We start from the raw sequence: 16,162 nt of genomic DNA, 5'->3' as shown, positions 1-16,162 counted from the left end.
AAGAAAGAGGAGTATCTTTGTCATAACCCTCCGCGAAATCTGTAAAGGAAGAGGTAGCCCATTAGGGAAGTTAAGTTGCTTTTGTTCCATCTTAAAAATTCAAAATAATATTGTGATGAAGTTTAAACCAATGTTGAATTGATTAACTACGCATTTTAAAAATTGCTACACGCATGTAGCACTGTGTTTCTAATCAGTTTAGTAAAGCTGTTGTACCCAGTTTACTGGGTCTGTTGCAGAGGGAGTTCGTGTCAGTATGTGGTATTAGAATTACAGTTAATCATATGGAAGGTATACAAACGTGTATTTTACCACGATAGCTATAATGTAAGTCGTATTGGTATATATGAAATAATGCCATGATGTACTGATATTAGGCATGCATAATGCCATCTTTAGAAAAAGCATTCATAATATATACCCAGTAATAAATTACTTGTTTTCTCTCTTTCGGGGGGAGTACATTTTCTTAAGCTTTTTGTTTTCACAGAAAAAGTGGAGACGCTTTCAAGACACATGCTATACGATGGTATTGCTAATACATTTATTGTGGACAATAATAAATTCCGATAAGAGTAAGCTATGCACTTACTTCGAAACTAAAAATCAACCTGGTTATCAGTATAGCTAATCAAATATATTTTTCTTACTTGTTTGTTTGTTTATGAATTTCGCGCAAAGCTACACTAGGGCTATCTGCGCTAGCCGTCCCTAATTTAGCAGTGGGAAAGCAGCTAGTCATCACCACCCACCGCCAACTGTTGGGCTACTCTTTTACCAACGAATGGTGGGATTGACCGTCACATTATAACGCCCCCACGGCTGAAAGGGCGATCATGTTTGGCGGGACGGGGATTCGAACCCACGACCCGCACATTGCGAGCCGGGCCAGATTTTCTTACTTTCCTACTTATGAAGATTAGAATGTATTGTTTCATTTGTTGGGTGCCCTTGCTGTTAACTATGTTTTCGGCTGTAAATCCAACAACGTCTCACGAGGCTCAGCTATCTTAGGAGATTTAGGTTAGTCCTAAATACAAATTCTAAGCTAACAATACAATACAATCTTTATAATAAAAGTGTAATAATAAACTGCAAATAAAAATAAATAAATAATCACATTCGATATGCTAACTAGTATAACCATATTAAAGCCACGTGTATAGTAAGAAGATAAATAATTTCCATATATTTATGTTTTCATCAATATTTCAAATGTCTAAAAAGTACAAGTAGTCATACTATTTCTAACAGTAGTGTGGTAAATGTAATCAAGGCTTCTAGGACAGAAATACCAGTTGACAAACTTGTAGAAATAAAAGTTTTGGCTGGCGTATGGTTCTTAGTGTGACTGATTAAGAAGAAATTTCATGTTTCATGTATGGAAAATCTTAACAAGTAATGTTGGTAATAAAAGCAATCGATGTAAAAAGTCCAACCTCTTCAAATGAAGTATAGATGTCAGTGTTACTGCCAGAACACATTAGCACGAAATGGCCTCGCTGGATTTGTAGCTGCTCAAAAAACCACTGCTTAGAAGAAATAACCAAACCCAAAGACTGAAATGGTCAAAAGGCGTCAAAATATAGAATGATCAAAGCTGGAAGAAGGTACTTTTTTACAGATTAAGCTAAATCACTTTTGTTTGGCAACATCAACGACGGTTTGTTCGATAGCAGAGAGCAGTACGGTGTCGCAATCACCGTACAACATTTATAGTGAAGCATTTGGGGACCAATACAAGTGTGGATTGCATCTCAGCCAATGGGGTTGGAAGTCCACACAAAACTGATGATACCATAACAGCTTATAGGTACAGTCTAATTTGTATGCATCATATCATTCCCTGAGGAACAAGGCCTGTTGGGAAGGGATTCATCTTCCATCTAGACAGTGATTTTAAGCAGGCGATAAATGTAGTGAAATGATACCTGAAGGATAAAAGGAACGTTGGAACATTCGCAACCATGGCCTGACATGCATTAAATCCCCATATGAATACTATTGAAACTGAATAGGTTTATATGGAAACTGAAAAGATCAAACGTCAACCAGGCAACTTGAGTGAGTTGTGGGAATACTTGGAACAGTATTTCTCAATTATATATTGATAAAATTATGGTAGCATAAAAACCAGGCGTATACTTCCCTACTTAGTTAAAAGAAATATAAAATACTACAGTTCATTCGGTTTTCATTATATTGTACTAATGATAAATGGACTATATATATATGTAATACCTTGTGCGTTTCTATAATAACTTTCAATACTGTATATACAGGTATCTAGTGTAAGCATATTTCATTCCCTATTTAACAATTAATTATTTTTCTATTTCAGAGAAAATCTTTTGAATGAACCGAAAGAAGTAAGTGTTTTAAAGTTGTTCATATTCTATTGGTAACATGATATTTATATTACATTGCTGTAATTATGCTAAATTAAAGCATTATATGTGTAGGAGATTTACGAACTGTTTTGAGGTGTCAGTATATATTATGTTGAGAGTTGATTGATGGAGGGACATAGTAATCTGTGTATTTTTAGTTATTGTCTGCATTTGAAAAAAACACGATTTAGCAGGTAGAACTTGATTTATTTAAAAAATATGGTAATATTCAATTTGGATGCGTTTGTATAATTACTTTAAAAGCTAATCAATAATATATATATATATATATTTATTCATTTTATTTTTTAGGGAGAACCACGAACAGTAAAAGCTGTATTTCATTCAAAATATAACTCACCCATGGATTTGTATTCGAAAGAAAACGTAGCTGATACTCTGGCTCAACACGCTGAAGTTATAACGGATGGTTTTAACGGGTAACTAAATTTTTTTTAATATATTTAGTTGTATCAAGTGATTTATTTTATTATAAATAGGTGTACATAGATATTCTTGTTTCATGTTTTAAAAAAGTATTAAGTATAAATAGGCAGATTTGAACAGCATTTTTTTTCGTGAAATACAAAATCAACAAATGTAAAGCAGTATCAAGGTATATTTATTGGATATTGTCAAGTATATATATGTACGGTTCGTTCCCCGGATGAGATGCCACCACCTTTGCCTGGTCCCAAGTCCAGGATGAGAAAGGAGGAGGGTTGGGCGCAGGGCTAGCAACTTCGCCCCGTAAAAACCAAACTGCTAAAAAATTACTGCAACAACAACTTCCGTCGGCGAGGGGTTGTTAGGGCCCTATTCTCCAGTGGGAGTCGACAGGGATTATTTATATATATGTACAACAACCAGTAAAGATACATACAGTTTATCCTCAACATAAACAGTTCATAATATTTTGGTATACTAAATTTCTTTGTTTACAAAACGATCAGCTGCCTGATGCCAAAACCGTAAGTGGGGGGGGGGGGGGCGCATAATGCTAAAAATTAAGATTTGGTTCACATGACGGGCAAGCAAAGATAGCCCATTGTGTAGCTTTGCGCTTAAGAACAAAAACAAACATAGTGATCATTATTAAGCGGTGCTAAATTTGATAAACCATGATTATCCATGATAATAAATTATATTGGTTGTATTTTGTACATAAGTAAGTACAGTTATATTATAACATAGAGCTATTAGCCATTGTACCATACTTTAAACCAACATGTTAACATACATGCGCCCCCCCCCCCGTGGCACAACGGTAAGTCCATAAATATAGCAGTAAATCTTTTCAGCTTTGTTAGTTAGTTAATTAAAAAATAATATAAAACACAGTGAAAAGGGGGAAAAATAGCTTTTCAATGAAAATTCTCATGATGGAATGGCACTGTTGATAGCTTTGGCTTTCTTACTGCCAAACGAATTTACCATTTCCTGATTTTAAATATCCGTTTGTTGTTGGCGTTTCTGAAGATCTTGAAGTTTATCGATCTCATCAAAATTTGGACGTGAATTTTGTGTATGTTTGGGTTTGAAAGTGCTTTCAAGTGTGACAAGAATTAGATATATAGTGATTTATTCGAAGAAAGCGCTTAGAAACTACAATATAGTCTTAAACGAATTCGGGAAGGAAAATAAACATAAATACTCATGACCGTTTTAAACAATATGATCATCAGTAATTCTACACTCTTTGTCTTAAGACACTCCACTAACATTCTGTAGGGTTATTTGTTACTTTACCATAAAAAGGTGTTATGGAACACTTCAGTGAACAACGCAATAGCATATATTTATGTTTTTTCTCCCCCAAAACATGTTTGCTTAAAGGTTAAATCAACCGGTTATGTGGGCCATTAAGGATTTTCCAACACAGAATGTTTCTGATGTGTACAATAAATTAACTTTCTGATGATTATATACATGTACTAGGTTGTTCACATATTGCATTTGTCTCTTTGCAATAGATCCGATTTCAAGCCTAGCTGCACAAGTCCAATATCTCTTCCTCCTGTCATCCAGAGATCCGCTGTCCTTCAGGCTTTGCAGCAGGAGGAATCAAAAGGTTAAGATATCTGATATGTTTTTTAAACGAACAATATATTTTTATGTGATCAATTTCGCGTTTTAAATATATTTGATGGCATTGATTTTTAACCGTACGAAATCTATATGATTGACTACATAGGGGTATATTTGCTTGATTTATAAATCCCTTGTATGTATAAATACGGAAGCTTTTATTAGTGTCACTCTAGTTTAAGTAATTCTGAAGATGTTGCACTAAATAAAAATTATTTACTTGTGAAGTTAGAGGTATTTCTTCCTCTATATAGTCTTTACGAATGGGAAATAAACCATTTATCAATATAATTGCAATTAATGGATTAATGATGGGGAAACCGAAGTCTAATAATGGAGATGAAGACAGTTGATAAAACACAAAACATTATATTTACAAGGTTCGAATGTTTCGGAATAACTTATCCCATCTTCAGCGAAATCTGAAAATCATGTTACAAAGATGACTATTTTAGTTAATAATCATCTTTGTAACACTATTTACAGGTTCCGCTGAAGATGGAATAAGTTATTTCGAAACGTTCGAACCTTGTAAATATAATGTTTTATGTTTTATCAACTGTCTTCATCGCCATTATTAATGGCAGTTTATTATCAGTTATAATTAGTGAGCACTTAAGTTTGTTATTGTGGTATATATATATAGCATGCTTAAACTAAGTGACAAATGTAAACTTTAGTTTTTAATGAATATATTTATAGACAATCAATTTGAAGTGGACTAAATACACCGATTCCATTAAAACATAAACCATCAAAGACATGTGTCGTACATGTCCCATCAGGATGCTTACGTGACCATTTAAACATTTAACCAACTTGCTCTTTTTAGAAACGGCTTGGTTTCCAGTGTCTAAACTGTAACTTTATAGACGTGCACAAATTTTTCACGTTCAACTGATTTCTCGTGGTAAAATATCTGAAAGTTTAATCTTGAAACTTAAAAGAGGATGAAATATTTAACTATTAACAATATTTTATTGTCTGTTATCTTTTCAGGAATAAACTATATGAATGGCCCATCCACACCTCCAGTACAAAAGTAAGCTATACACAAACTGCGATGTAATATGATTTAATATTCAAATAAGAACTCTCTTTGTTTGACCTTGCAGAAGAAACTGGTTTTATAGTTATATATTTCGTGGTTCCATATAGATGTTTAAAAGAAAGCAAAAGTTAATTAACCATTAGCATAAAGCATATCTTTAAACGTGCAATGTAACAGAATCTTCATAATGTGATTCCTTTTTGTTCACAGAAAACAGCCACCACCGCCTCCGCCTAAGCCTATACCTCCAGTTCGTAGTCAGATCTTGAAGTCACCACCTGGAGGTAAAACATCGCCAACTTATTACTCTTATCTCACTCAGCAACCTCAGATTATTTCATCCTCATGCACATCTCAAGACATTTCTTATTCTGGTCAGTATGTTCATCAAGAAGGTATCAGGACTCCTACTTATCAGCAGCAACAACAGTTTTATCAAACACCACGACCTTTTTCTCCCAGTAGTTACAAACAGCCTCTACTTCATCAGATGACTTCGATGCCAGACTACTGTCAACAAATAGCAATTCCGAAGATTACCGATCAACCACACTACCCACAAAACACGATGCCCTCTCGTGTTTTTCAACCATCATATCAACACACATCAACTAGTGTCCAACGAACGTATCAACAGCAAACCATACCTTCGGTTCCCACTCAACCATCATATCAACAACCAAGGACTCCCCCAGCTGCTACATCCCCCACTCAATTATCTTATCAACAATCAACCATGCACACAATTACTTCAAGTCCCACTCAACCCCCATATGAAAAAATCAGCCCTGCCTTAGCTACTACACAACCAACGCATCAACAACTAACCACTACCCCCGTCACTGCACGTACTACTCAACCATCATACGAAAAGCTAAGCTCCACCTTAGACACTTCACAACCTACACAAACATCATATCAAAAACCGAGCTCAAACATAACCACTTCACGTCCTATACAGCCATCGTATCAAAAACCAACCACTCCCCCAATTGATGCACGCCCTACTCAATCATCGAACCAACAACCAATTGTAACCGTAACGTCTAGGGTTACCGATCAAAAAACTTATCAACAATCAACGACTACACGTGTTCAACCTAATTATAAACAAAAAACCACCCCCTCCGTCACAGATGGAGTCATGCACCTAACTAATCCACAAGCAACAACTGATTCAGCTACAACAACTGTCACACACTCACAATATGAGAAACCATCAAAAATGCCATATTCCACGGCCACTGTTATCATTCATACAAAAGTGACCCCACCATCTTCTACACCTAAAGATGTTCAGAAAAACTACCAAAAAGCGGTTGAGCAAATCTCTTCTCCCGTTCAGACTTCAACACTTTCTTGGGGACAAACGCAAGAACAAAATCGTCCACCAAGTCAAACTCAAACGACTGGGACGTCACCCAGTCCAACTGCATCACCTACACCATCTTATAAAATTAGAACCTCAGAAGGAATCTGGCCACCCAAGGTAAATCTTTCTCACTCTCTCTTATTTTTGTTATTTAGATATGTGACTAGCATATAGACTCGGCAACGTATGCCAGAAAAGAAAGTAATTTGACGTTTTATAAAAGGCAACACATTGAAAAACCAAAGAGGAGAGTAAATCATTTCAGAAATCTTAAACACGAAAGAGGATATGTAGTTCTAATCTGAGCCATTTAAAATTTTATTTAGATCAGTGTCTTAAAAGCAGCGTTTTCAAACACTAATTTCAAAATTATACTGCGTTAAATTAATACTTTGTCAATAATTTCTTTACATTACGTTGTAGTATGCAAGACTTTCTGTATTTTTTACCTATAAATTTACTTTCGATCATTCAAAGAGTCATATATTATGGCGTAATAATCAAGTAAATTATCTCTGTTTTATATATATTTATTGTAATTGCAATAAATAAAACTACATACTATTCTACAAGTAAAACAAAAATTTATTAGCAACATTTTACATAAAACTACATACTATTCTACAAGTAAAACAAAAATTTATTAGCAACATTTTAAATAAAACTACACTACTCTACACGGTAAAAGAAAAATGTATCAGCAACATTTTAAATAAAGCTACACTATTCTACACGGTAATAGAAAAATGTATTAGCAACATTTAAAATAAAACTATACTACTCTACACAGTAAAATAAAACTTTATCAGCAACATTTTAAATAAAATCACAATACTCTACAGGTAAAAGAAAAATTTATAAGCAACATTTCCTGTTTATCTTATAACAGCCTCATCAGAACATAATATATTTCTTCCATTCGTCATATGATATCAAAAATAAGTCAACCTACTGATTGCACATGGAAATCCATAAATGTGTTTTCAAGAACAACAACAACAAAAGATTAGACTGTTCCTAAATATTATAACTATATTTTAAATTTCTACTCGAACAATTTATTTTTTTCTGTAGAATCCTACTTCAAAAGAATTACCAAAAATAGGGTTCTCGTCAGGATGGACAAAAGAGAGTAAGTACACACATTGACTGATGGCTTCACATTGTTTTAAAGTACATGTGTTAATACGCATTAGTGCTTTAGTCAGCCTTAGATATGCATTCCTACAGAACTGACTACTAAAACTTCAACATTACATATATGTTATGTTTAGGCTTTTTATATATATATATTTATTATAACTCAAGTGACTACTTTCCAGTAAAAATATATTTGAAAAAATTACGTGCTTATTTGTTTCGTAAAGTGTCATCATTAAATCATTTATACTCTGTGTGTGTATTAGTTTCAATATTTATTGTTTTAGATATTAGTGATACAGTTTATTGTAAGGGTATTTAGATGCATTGATTTCTTGATGTTATAGTATTACGTTCTTTCTCTAGTCAGTCATGGAAAGAATATGACTTGGCCACCCCAAAAACCTGACGAATGTAGAGGTAATACGACACCAACCCTTACCTCTCGTACAGGTGCTATTACCAGTGCTTGGAATCTTCGTCCATCAACACCCCCTTCTCGCACTCCTCCATTTGCAGGAGGATCTCCTTTACCAGGCCGTAGGAACAAGGATTTGCTTTGGCCACCTCAGACTAATGAAAAGCAAAATGTTAAAAAGTCCTCTTCTAAGCCTTTAAAGAAGGCTCATAGCTTCGAGGAATGCATTATTCAACACGCTAGTGTTACTGTCCCTCGCACTTACCGTCCACCCCCTGATATCCACCAGGTGTAACCTACCATGGAGTAGGTTTAAGTGCTTAACGTTATTATGATTGAAATTTTGCTTTTTAGAATTCTAGAGAATCATTGTGTGTTTTGAGACTAAAACAAATACTAGTTTCCTTTAATTTTGATGTCAATTATAATTGATTTACAATCCACACGAACTTTGTCTGCAAAGTCATATTCATAGTTACGATACTTATATTTGATAAGCTTTTCTCACCTTAGAAATAATTTATAATTGTTCTTACAAATGCGTTTAAAAGTAGTTGGAGTTTTATTGTTATTGTTACTTGATTCTAAAAAGACTTTTAACTAGGATTTTTTTTTCATATTGCTTAATTAACAAAATTATAAAAAAAACAACAAATACTCATGAAATTTTATTTTATATATAATTTTTCAACTAACACTTCTCGTTTTCAGAGAAATATTAATCTAAACTACGATGCCACCGAATAATAAATAATATTCTTAATAAATCTTCCAAGTCCAGAAATTCAATTTATCTTCAATAACAAATTAAATCTTCATAAGAACAATGGATGCTTTTTAAAATAACATTTCAGAAGTTTAACTTCATGTGAGATACTATGGAAGATGGTGATTTTTCAGGAACCATACTAGAGATCAAATGTGGGTACATTTCAACGTTTTAGGTAATGTGACTAAAAAAAAAAACAACAGAATTTTACATTTCAAGTAGTCAACGTTTAATAACTTCCACTAACCAGACATTATCAAATATTTTAATACTGAAACACAAATAAATTTTAATTAATAAGATTTATCTAAATGGCATGTAGTTTGAATTTTGATGTATTAACTGTGGATTTACGCACTTGTAGTGACGTCAAACTCATTAAATATTTTTGTTCGATAAACGGCTGTACGCAATTATGATTTGTTTGCTCGTTTACTTCTTTGTTGTAAGCATAAAGCTACACAAAGGGGTAAATGTACTCTTTTTTTTTTTTTCCACCGAGTGTATCAAACCCCATTTTTTAGCGTTATAAGGCATCAGACTTACTAACGAGCCACGAGGGTTCGAAGCTATAAATTTCCATCGTTTAATATTTCGTTAAACATTTTTATTTTATTGCTTTTTAACTTAATAAAAGACACGGTCTTTAAAAGTGTATTTATATAAAAGCAAAAGTCGGCGACTTTAAGCTTGAGAAGAATGTTAGTCTTGTTGACTTCTTCACAATGCCGTAAGGAAGGAGAGTTATATCATCAGTTACGACGTGCTGACATCTAGAGAACATATATGTAATTATTGTTCATGTGATCCCATGCATATACACACTGACGTATGGGTGTGAATCTGAACGAATAATCAAAGTGCGGTTGCAATTTTTTGTTTTCGAACAACTTTGATTTAAGGTAATCACATTGAATGTTTTATGGTTAAAAAGTAGAAACTTCGTGGAGTTTTTCTTTCTTGATCACTGAGGAATTACAGACAGCCGAAGATACTGTAAAAGAAATACAGGGGGCTGTCTTACCATACCCCAATTACGTATACTCACACCATATTTTTCGGTCGTAATGTAAGTCAATGACGCACAATAGTACTCACTTTCTTTGCGCCATAGTCCTAGATAATGAGCAACTTGCGTATAACGCACGGGCTTTCCGATCCTTGCTGGGAACATTTAAATGATTTAAATAAAGTTTCTAAATACAGCATTTGTTTTAAATTGCAGTTGTTACGAGTTATATGAGGGCCATTTTACCATATCTTGGAGTCCATTTTATCTAACCTTATAAGTAAAATGTTCCCAACTACAAAAATTGCATTTTTGAAATATCTACAAAAGATCTATGTCCAGTCTTTGTTTTAACTAAAAATGACATTTATAATAAAATATGGCTCATTTTATAACCATTTGCTTTTTCATGAAATTCATTGTAATTACTGAAAACCATGTTTAAGTTCAGGGTGACCGTCTTACCCAACCTTCCCTTTCTCAATAAAAAGGTCTTTTACGATAGAGATTTGGTTCCACAGACAAAGAAGCAAGTTTTTAATTCAGTTGTATGAACAGCCTCTATAAATATAATTGGTAAGACATAAAGTATGCCCCTTAAGGTATAGAAAAACGCGAACAAAACATCTCTTCTAGGTATATTTCATTGTTTTCAACTTATTGTGTTGTCGCTTTACTCGTTAACTGCAAATCGGTAGAAATTTTATCTTCTAATTTAATTTAATAACGGAAACTATTTTATTAAAAGACGGAATGTTCTTCGTTATCGTGCTTGACTCAACAATAATCATTTTTAACAGCTTTGACGTCCTCTTCACAAATGGACCGTTTTCTTTAAAATGTATTCTTACAGTATATTTCTATAGTTTTTGTAGGCCGTAGGATGATAGATTGCTTGATTGTTCTGGAATTAAGCGCAAAGCTACACAATGGGCTGTCTGTGCTCTGCCCACCACGGGTATCTAAACCCGGTTTCTAGCGGTGTGAGTCCGCAGACATACAGCCGTGCCACTAGGAGGCGTCGTAGGGTTTACCAAACATATTGTCTACATGTAATAAGGTTTTGTTGTTAAATAAATTATTAACAGACTTAAATTTGATTCGATTTAGATCTTTCATATTTCACAGTTGTTAGTTTTTAAACTTTTAAATTGTCTAACACATTTATTACTTTTAATGAAAACCTACTGAAACATAATGAACCTAATATAAATTTATAAATCTTCAATCATTACAGCTACACATCAGATTTGCAGAATGTTGGAAACAGTATACAACTTGATTGTTTAGTAAGAAATACTACTCAGTGAAGTTCAATGATTTTCATTATTTTTTCAATAACAGTGTAACGAAATGCTTGTTATTAATAACGTAAAATACTTATTTATTACAACAAGGACTTTTTGATTTTCAAAAGCATTTCGGCCCGGCATGGCCAGGTGGTTAGAGTGCTCAACTCGCAATCTGCGGGTCGCGGGTTCGAATCCCCGTCCCACCAAACATGCTCGCCCTTTCAGCCGTGGGGGCATTATAATGTGACGGTCAATCCCACTGTTTGTTGATAAAAGTGTAGCCCAAGAGTTGGCGGTGGGTGGTGATGACTAGCTGCCTTCCATGTAGTCTTATACTGCTAAATTAGGGACGGCTAGCGCAGATAGTCCTCGTGTAGCTTTGCGCGAAATTAAAAAACAAAGTAACAAACAATTAAAGGCAGTTATTTGATTCGTGTAAATATATATTATCACTTTAATATAATGATAGATATTGTTTTAATAAAGAAACAAATTATAGACTAGCTTTAATTTACTTCCTTACTCGTGGTTCTGACATTTCTTCAGAAAAATCAATAAAATCACACATAAAATGAAAGGAATAACACATATGTATACCTACAACTTTAAACAGTTTTTCTGTTTACGTTTGTCTTGATTGTAAATCACCAAACCTTTATTTAGTAATTTATAAAATGAACTACATCAAAGTTAAATCATCTTAAGTTACTTTAGAAGAGCCGACTAATTCTACATCCCGTGACACGAATTATTATAAGTACTTTTCAATATCTTCTAGAGTTGATAGTGACCTCTATATCATATACTTGATCAAACTGTCTTTCTTGCACAATACGAGTTTAAAATGGATTCGAAAAGATTCCAAATTTTGAAGTTATATTTTATATATGTACCCATACGTCACTTTTGTTTGAAGCCGGCTTCACGTAGTGGAAATTGAAATAGTTATCAAATTCAAACCGAATGTCCGATTGCTTATCCATCCCAACTTAATATTTGCGGAACAGACCGAGTTCCTTTACCAAATTTCATCCAGCTCCTCACAGTAATATGTTACATCAAGATATCGGGTAGACAGTGGACAAGCTTGTTTTATATGTAGAGATATATGCGAGTGTGAGTTTCTCTTTTTTTGGTTGGAGTGGTGACCTATAATTAAAATCGACTATAGTCTAAAAAATAATTCCCGTTTAGTATCATTTATTTTCAAAACTTACATCTCATTTATAACCAATAAGACATTTATTAATAAACCATAAAGGTAAACAAGTAATGATGGCCTTCAAACTCATATTATGGATGATTAATAGATCTATCTTATAACAAAACACCAGTACAGCGTGACTACACATATTACCTAACTACATTTTTTTTCATAAAAGTTCCATTTCAGTATTTAAAACATGTAAGATATGACACCAGAATTCCCATTTTAGACATTTAAGAAAGTGGCACAGCGATATGTCTGCGGACTTACATCGCTAGAATCCGGGTTTCGATACTCGTGGTGGGCAGAGCACAGATAGCCCATTGTGTAGCTTTGTGCTTAATTACAAACAAACTCTCCATGAATTACATAAACATAATCCCAATAAACACAATTTATTATATGACCAGTCCAGTTACATTTTTAATAGTAATATCTTGTTATTTGTGGATCCATTGATTTTTTTTTTGTGACAGGGTCCCAAATAATATACAACAAATTAAACAAGGATATCAACACTATTGCAACAACGTTACTAATTACTGCTGGTGTCCTCTATGTATCTTACACAGAAAATGAGTGATTTCATTCAATTATAAATTTCGCCAGTTCTTCACACCGAGTGTTGTAACATGCATAAACATAAAATCATCAAAACGTTGCAATATATATATATATATACACCACAGATAGTGAAGAGTATAGAAACATTTTGGTACCTTGAGGATTAAGAACGTTTTTCCTTTTCCATTTCTCAATTGGTCTTGTAAAAGTAAACAGATTATAAAAATATTGGACTCACCTCCTACTATGGCTTTCCGCATTATGATTAGTGTAATTTTCACCACACAGTAGATGGTGTCATGCAAGACATCTTGGATGATTTAGTGTTTCGAACTTAGCTCTGTTGTTTGATATTATGGGTGAGGATGATAGCTAAGCTTAGCAATATCTACTTGTTATCCTTAGTTTTCTTTGTCTTGTTTTTTTTTTTCCTGTTGATATAATAATTCAGCAGTTCTTGGTACCTTTTATTAATTTGTATTTCAAGTTAAACGTAGACAACAAAATTTGGTAAAATGACTTTTATGTCTTTTGCCTACTAATGTGATCATACAGCACCACCTGTAGGTATATTGACGAATTAACAGAAATACGTACAGAGTCTTCTCCTGGGCTTTGGGCCTGTAAAATAAAAACAATTTAAAACATTAAAAACAACACTAAAACACACATTTGTAAATAATCCACACAATTTAAAATCAGAAAAGCATACCTTTCTACAATATGAATGTAATAAAACATTGGTCAGTTGTAATTGTGAATTGGATAAACAACTGTTTAAAAAAACAAACACTCTGGGTCAAATAGTAACAAACAAAAATTCTATAGTTCTTGTTATGAATTTACAAGATGTGTAATTACTTGTAATTTCCTCCTCAAACCTGTAGTTAATTGTGACATGTACACATTGACTTACAAGTTTCTGGAACTTAAGGATTCCAATAAAAAAATCTAACATTAAATAATTTGTACTTCTATCCTTAGTTTATCAAATAAGTATTGCTAAAAATTGTACAGGCAGAAGAATACAATTCTGTTCAGAAATAATTATGTGCATATTTTAAATTTCATACCTAGAATAAAGAGAAATGGTTTACATAAAACCATATTTTTAATAAGATCTGAAATCACAATGCATTTTTGAGGAATAAGTGAAGATTTATCAAACACCATAAGTAATTTTAAATTAAATTTAAATGCATTTGTGAATGTAACCCAGGACTTTAAAAGTGCAATCCCTTTATGATATCCTGCACAGAAAATGTAGGACATTGACCCTCTATTCTGGTGGCATATGTTTATATAATTTTTCACAAACCAATTAATTACAATTTAAAAGATTCACATAATCTTTCATAGACTCAAACGTTTGTTTGTAAGCACAAAGATATACGAGTTATCTGTGCTGTGCCAAACACAGGTAACAAAACTTGGTTTTGACATTATAAACCCACTGACTTACCAATGAATTACTAGGAGGCAGTACTAAAAAGAGAATATTTTAACATTCTTTTTACAAAGTAGTATGAATTTAATAATAATGAATCATTACAAGATAGCTACATAACAAAATATAGAAAATATAATGAACATGCAGCATGCAGTAACTGACAAAGGCATAATAATCTGAAAGTGATATATATATAACGAAAGAGTAAGTATCTAGTACAGGGAAATGTACAGTTTTCCATACAGAAATGTTTGTACTAGCTCGAGACTTAAGAATAAAGGTTGCAGTATGTAGCCATTACCCGTATAAAGGATTAGGACTTTTTTTATGATCTTTAGACATCCACTCAATGAGAATGTCATAACTACATGAAGAAAGTACATGAACATTTCACAAAATATTACATGAATATATCTGTATCAAGTTATATTCTATACTAGTTACAAAATGATGAAATTAATAGCTCTTCCAGCTATCACAAGACCACGCTTTTGTCATTTATGTAGATTTTTCATTACTTTTCATCAATGTGACTTTGTAATATAACTCGTACCTTTAATTCAATTTAGGGACTATTATTCTTAGAAATATCCATTTTATGTGAAGACTGTGATATTTAATTTCCTTACAGACTATACAACAATATCTCGTGTTTTATCAAACAACCGACAATGTACATTGTATTTCCTATCAAAAACAAAGTAGTTAGAGTACTAGGTTATTTTTCCTAACAAAAAACTAAGTACTTTTGTTCCCTAATACTGTTACATAAAACATTACAGCACATACATGCTGTTTGGATGTCAGACCTTGCATTAAATGATGTTTTATGTAGCTTATTAATTTTTACTGAGTAAAATACCTCAGATTGTACAAGCATTAATGCACATAAGAATGGTCAAGTATCTGTGTTGCATAATGAGACACATTTTTATGTAACATTCAAACTAATGAAAAAGTTGAAAAAGCTTCACCACCTTTCTAAGAGCCTGAAACACTGAAATTTTAAGCATTAAACAAAAACTTCTTTGTATTGTAGCTGTACATGAATTGAAGAAAGATTAACTGTAAATCACTAAGAATTTTCTTAACAGTATCAACTGATGTTGACTATACTACCTTAGGATCAACATTCAGAATTTTTCGATCTTTTTTGTTCATAAAGAGGAGACCATCACGATTGTCTGTAATCACTTGGTAATATGGAGTAGGATTGAAAGCTGTGGTTTGAGTCTCCCAGTTGTAGTAGCTGTTTTATTGAAGAAAAATTATTACATTTGACATTGACTTTTGGCAATTATATAGTAAATGCACAACAAAACTACAAGTATATACAACTATAAAGCTCTTTTCAAAGGAGGTGATAAAAATTGTCCCAGCAATTATAGACCCATTAGTCTTACGTCAGTTGT

At 33.0% G+C, this 16,162-nt stretch overlaps 2 protein-coding genes across 6 annotated transcripts in view; one reads left to right on the top strand and one right to left on the bottom strand.

Moving 5' to 3' along the window:
- Positions 1 to 9,416, top strand: part of LOC106460286 (adhesive plaque matrix protein-like) — a 16,634-nt gene extending 7,218 nt beyond the window's left edge. For both annotated transcript variants that reach the window (XM_022386959.1, XM_013919974.2), the window contains exons 3-9: positions 2,342 to 2,369; positions 2,703 to 2,830; positions 4,364 to 4,461; positions 5,478 to 5,520; positions 5,740 to 7,018; positions 7,976 to 8,033; positions 8,408 to 9,416. In XM_022386959.1, coding sequence (XP_022242667.1) covers positions 2,342 to 2,369; positions 2,703 to 2,830; positions 4,364 to 4,461; positions 5,478 to 5,520; positions 5,740 to 7,018; positions 7,976 to 8,033; positions 8,408 to 8,754 — 1,981 coding nt within the window. In that variant the 3' untranslated portion in view covers positions 8,755 to 9,416. The remainder of the gene's footprint in view (positions 1 to 2,341; positions 2,370 to 2,702; positions 2,831 to 4,363; positions 4,462 to 5,477; positions 5,521 to 5,739; positions 7,019 to 7,975; positions 8,034 to 8,407) is intronic.
- Positions 9,417 to 13,731: 4,315 nt separating this feature from the next.
- LOC106460284 (uncharacterized protein C4orf22 homolog) overlaps positions 13,732 to 16,162 on the bottom strand; it is a 21,630-nt gene continuing 19,199 nt past the window's right edge. For all 4 annotated transcript variants that reach the window (XM_022386962.1, XM_022386964.1, XM_013919972.2 and 1 more), the window contains exons 6-7: positions 15,870 to 15,999; positions 13,732 to 13,921 (exon numbers count right to left, since the gene is read on the bottom strand). In XM_022386962.1, the coding sequence (XP_022242670.1) occupies positions 13,823 to 13,921; positions 15,870 to 15,999 (229 nt within the window). In that variant the 3' untranslated portion in view covers positions 13,732 to 13,822. The remainder of the gene's footprint in view (positions 13,922 to 15,869; positions 16,000 to 16,162) is intronic.

Source organism: Limulus polyphemus, unplaced genomic scaffold (genome assembly GCF_000517525.1).
Source record: "Limulus polyphemus unplaced genomic scaffold, Limulus_polyphemus-2.1.2 Scaffold740, whole genome shotgun sequence".
Classification (NCBI taxonomy): domain Eukaryota; kingdom Metazoa; phylum Arthropoda; class Merostomata; order Xiphosura; family Limulidae; genus Limulus; species Limulus polyphemus.
Note: the sequence above shows the minus strand (reverse complement) of the source record. Positions and strands in the feature narration are given on the sequence as shown.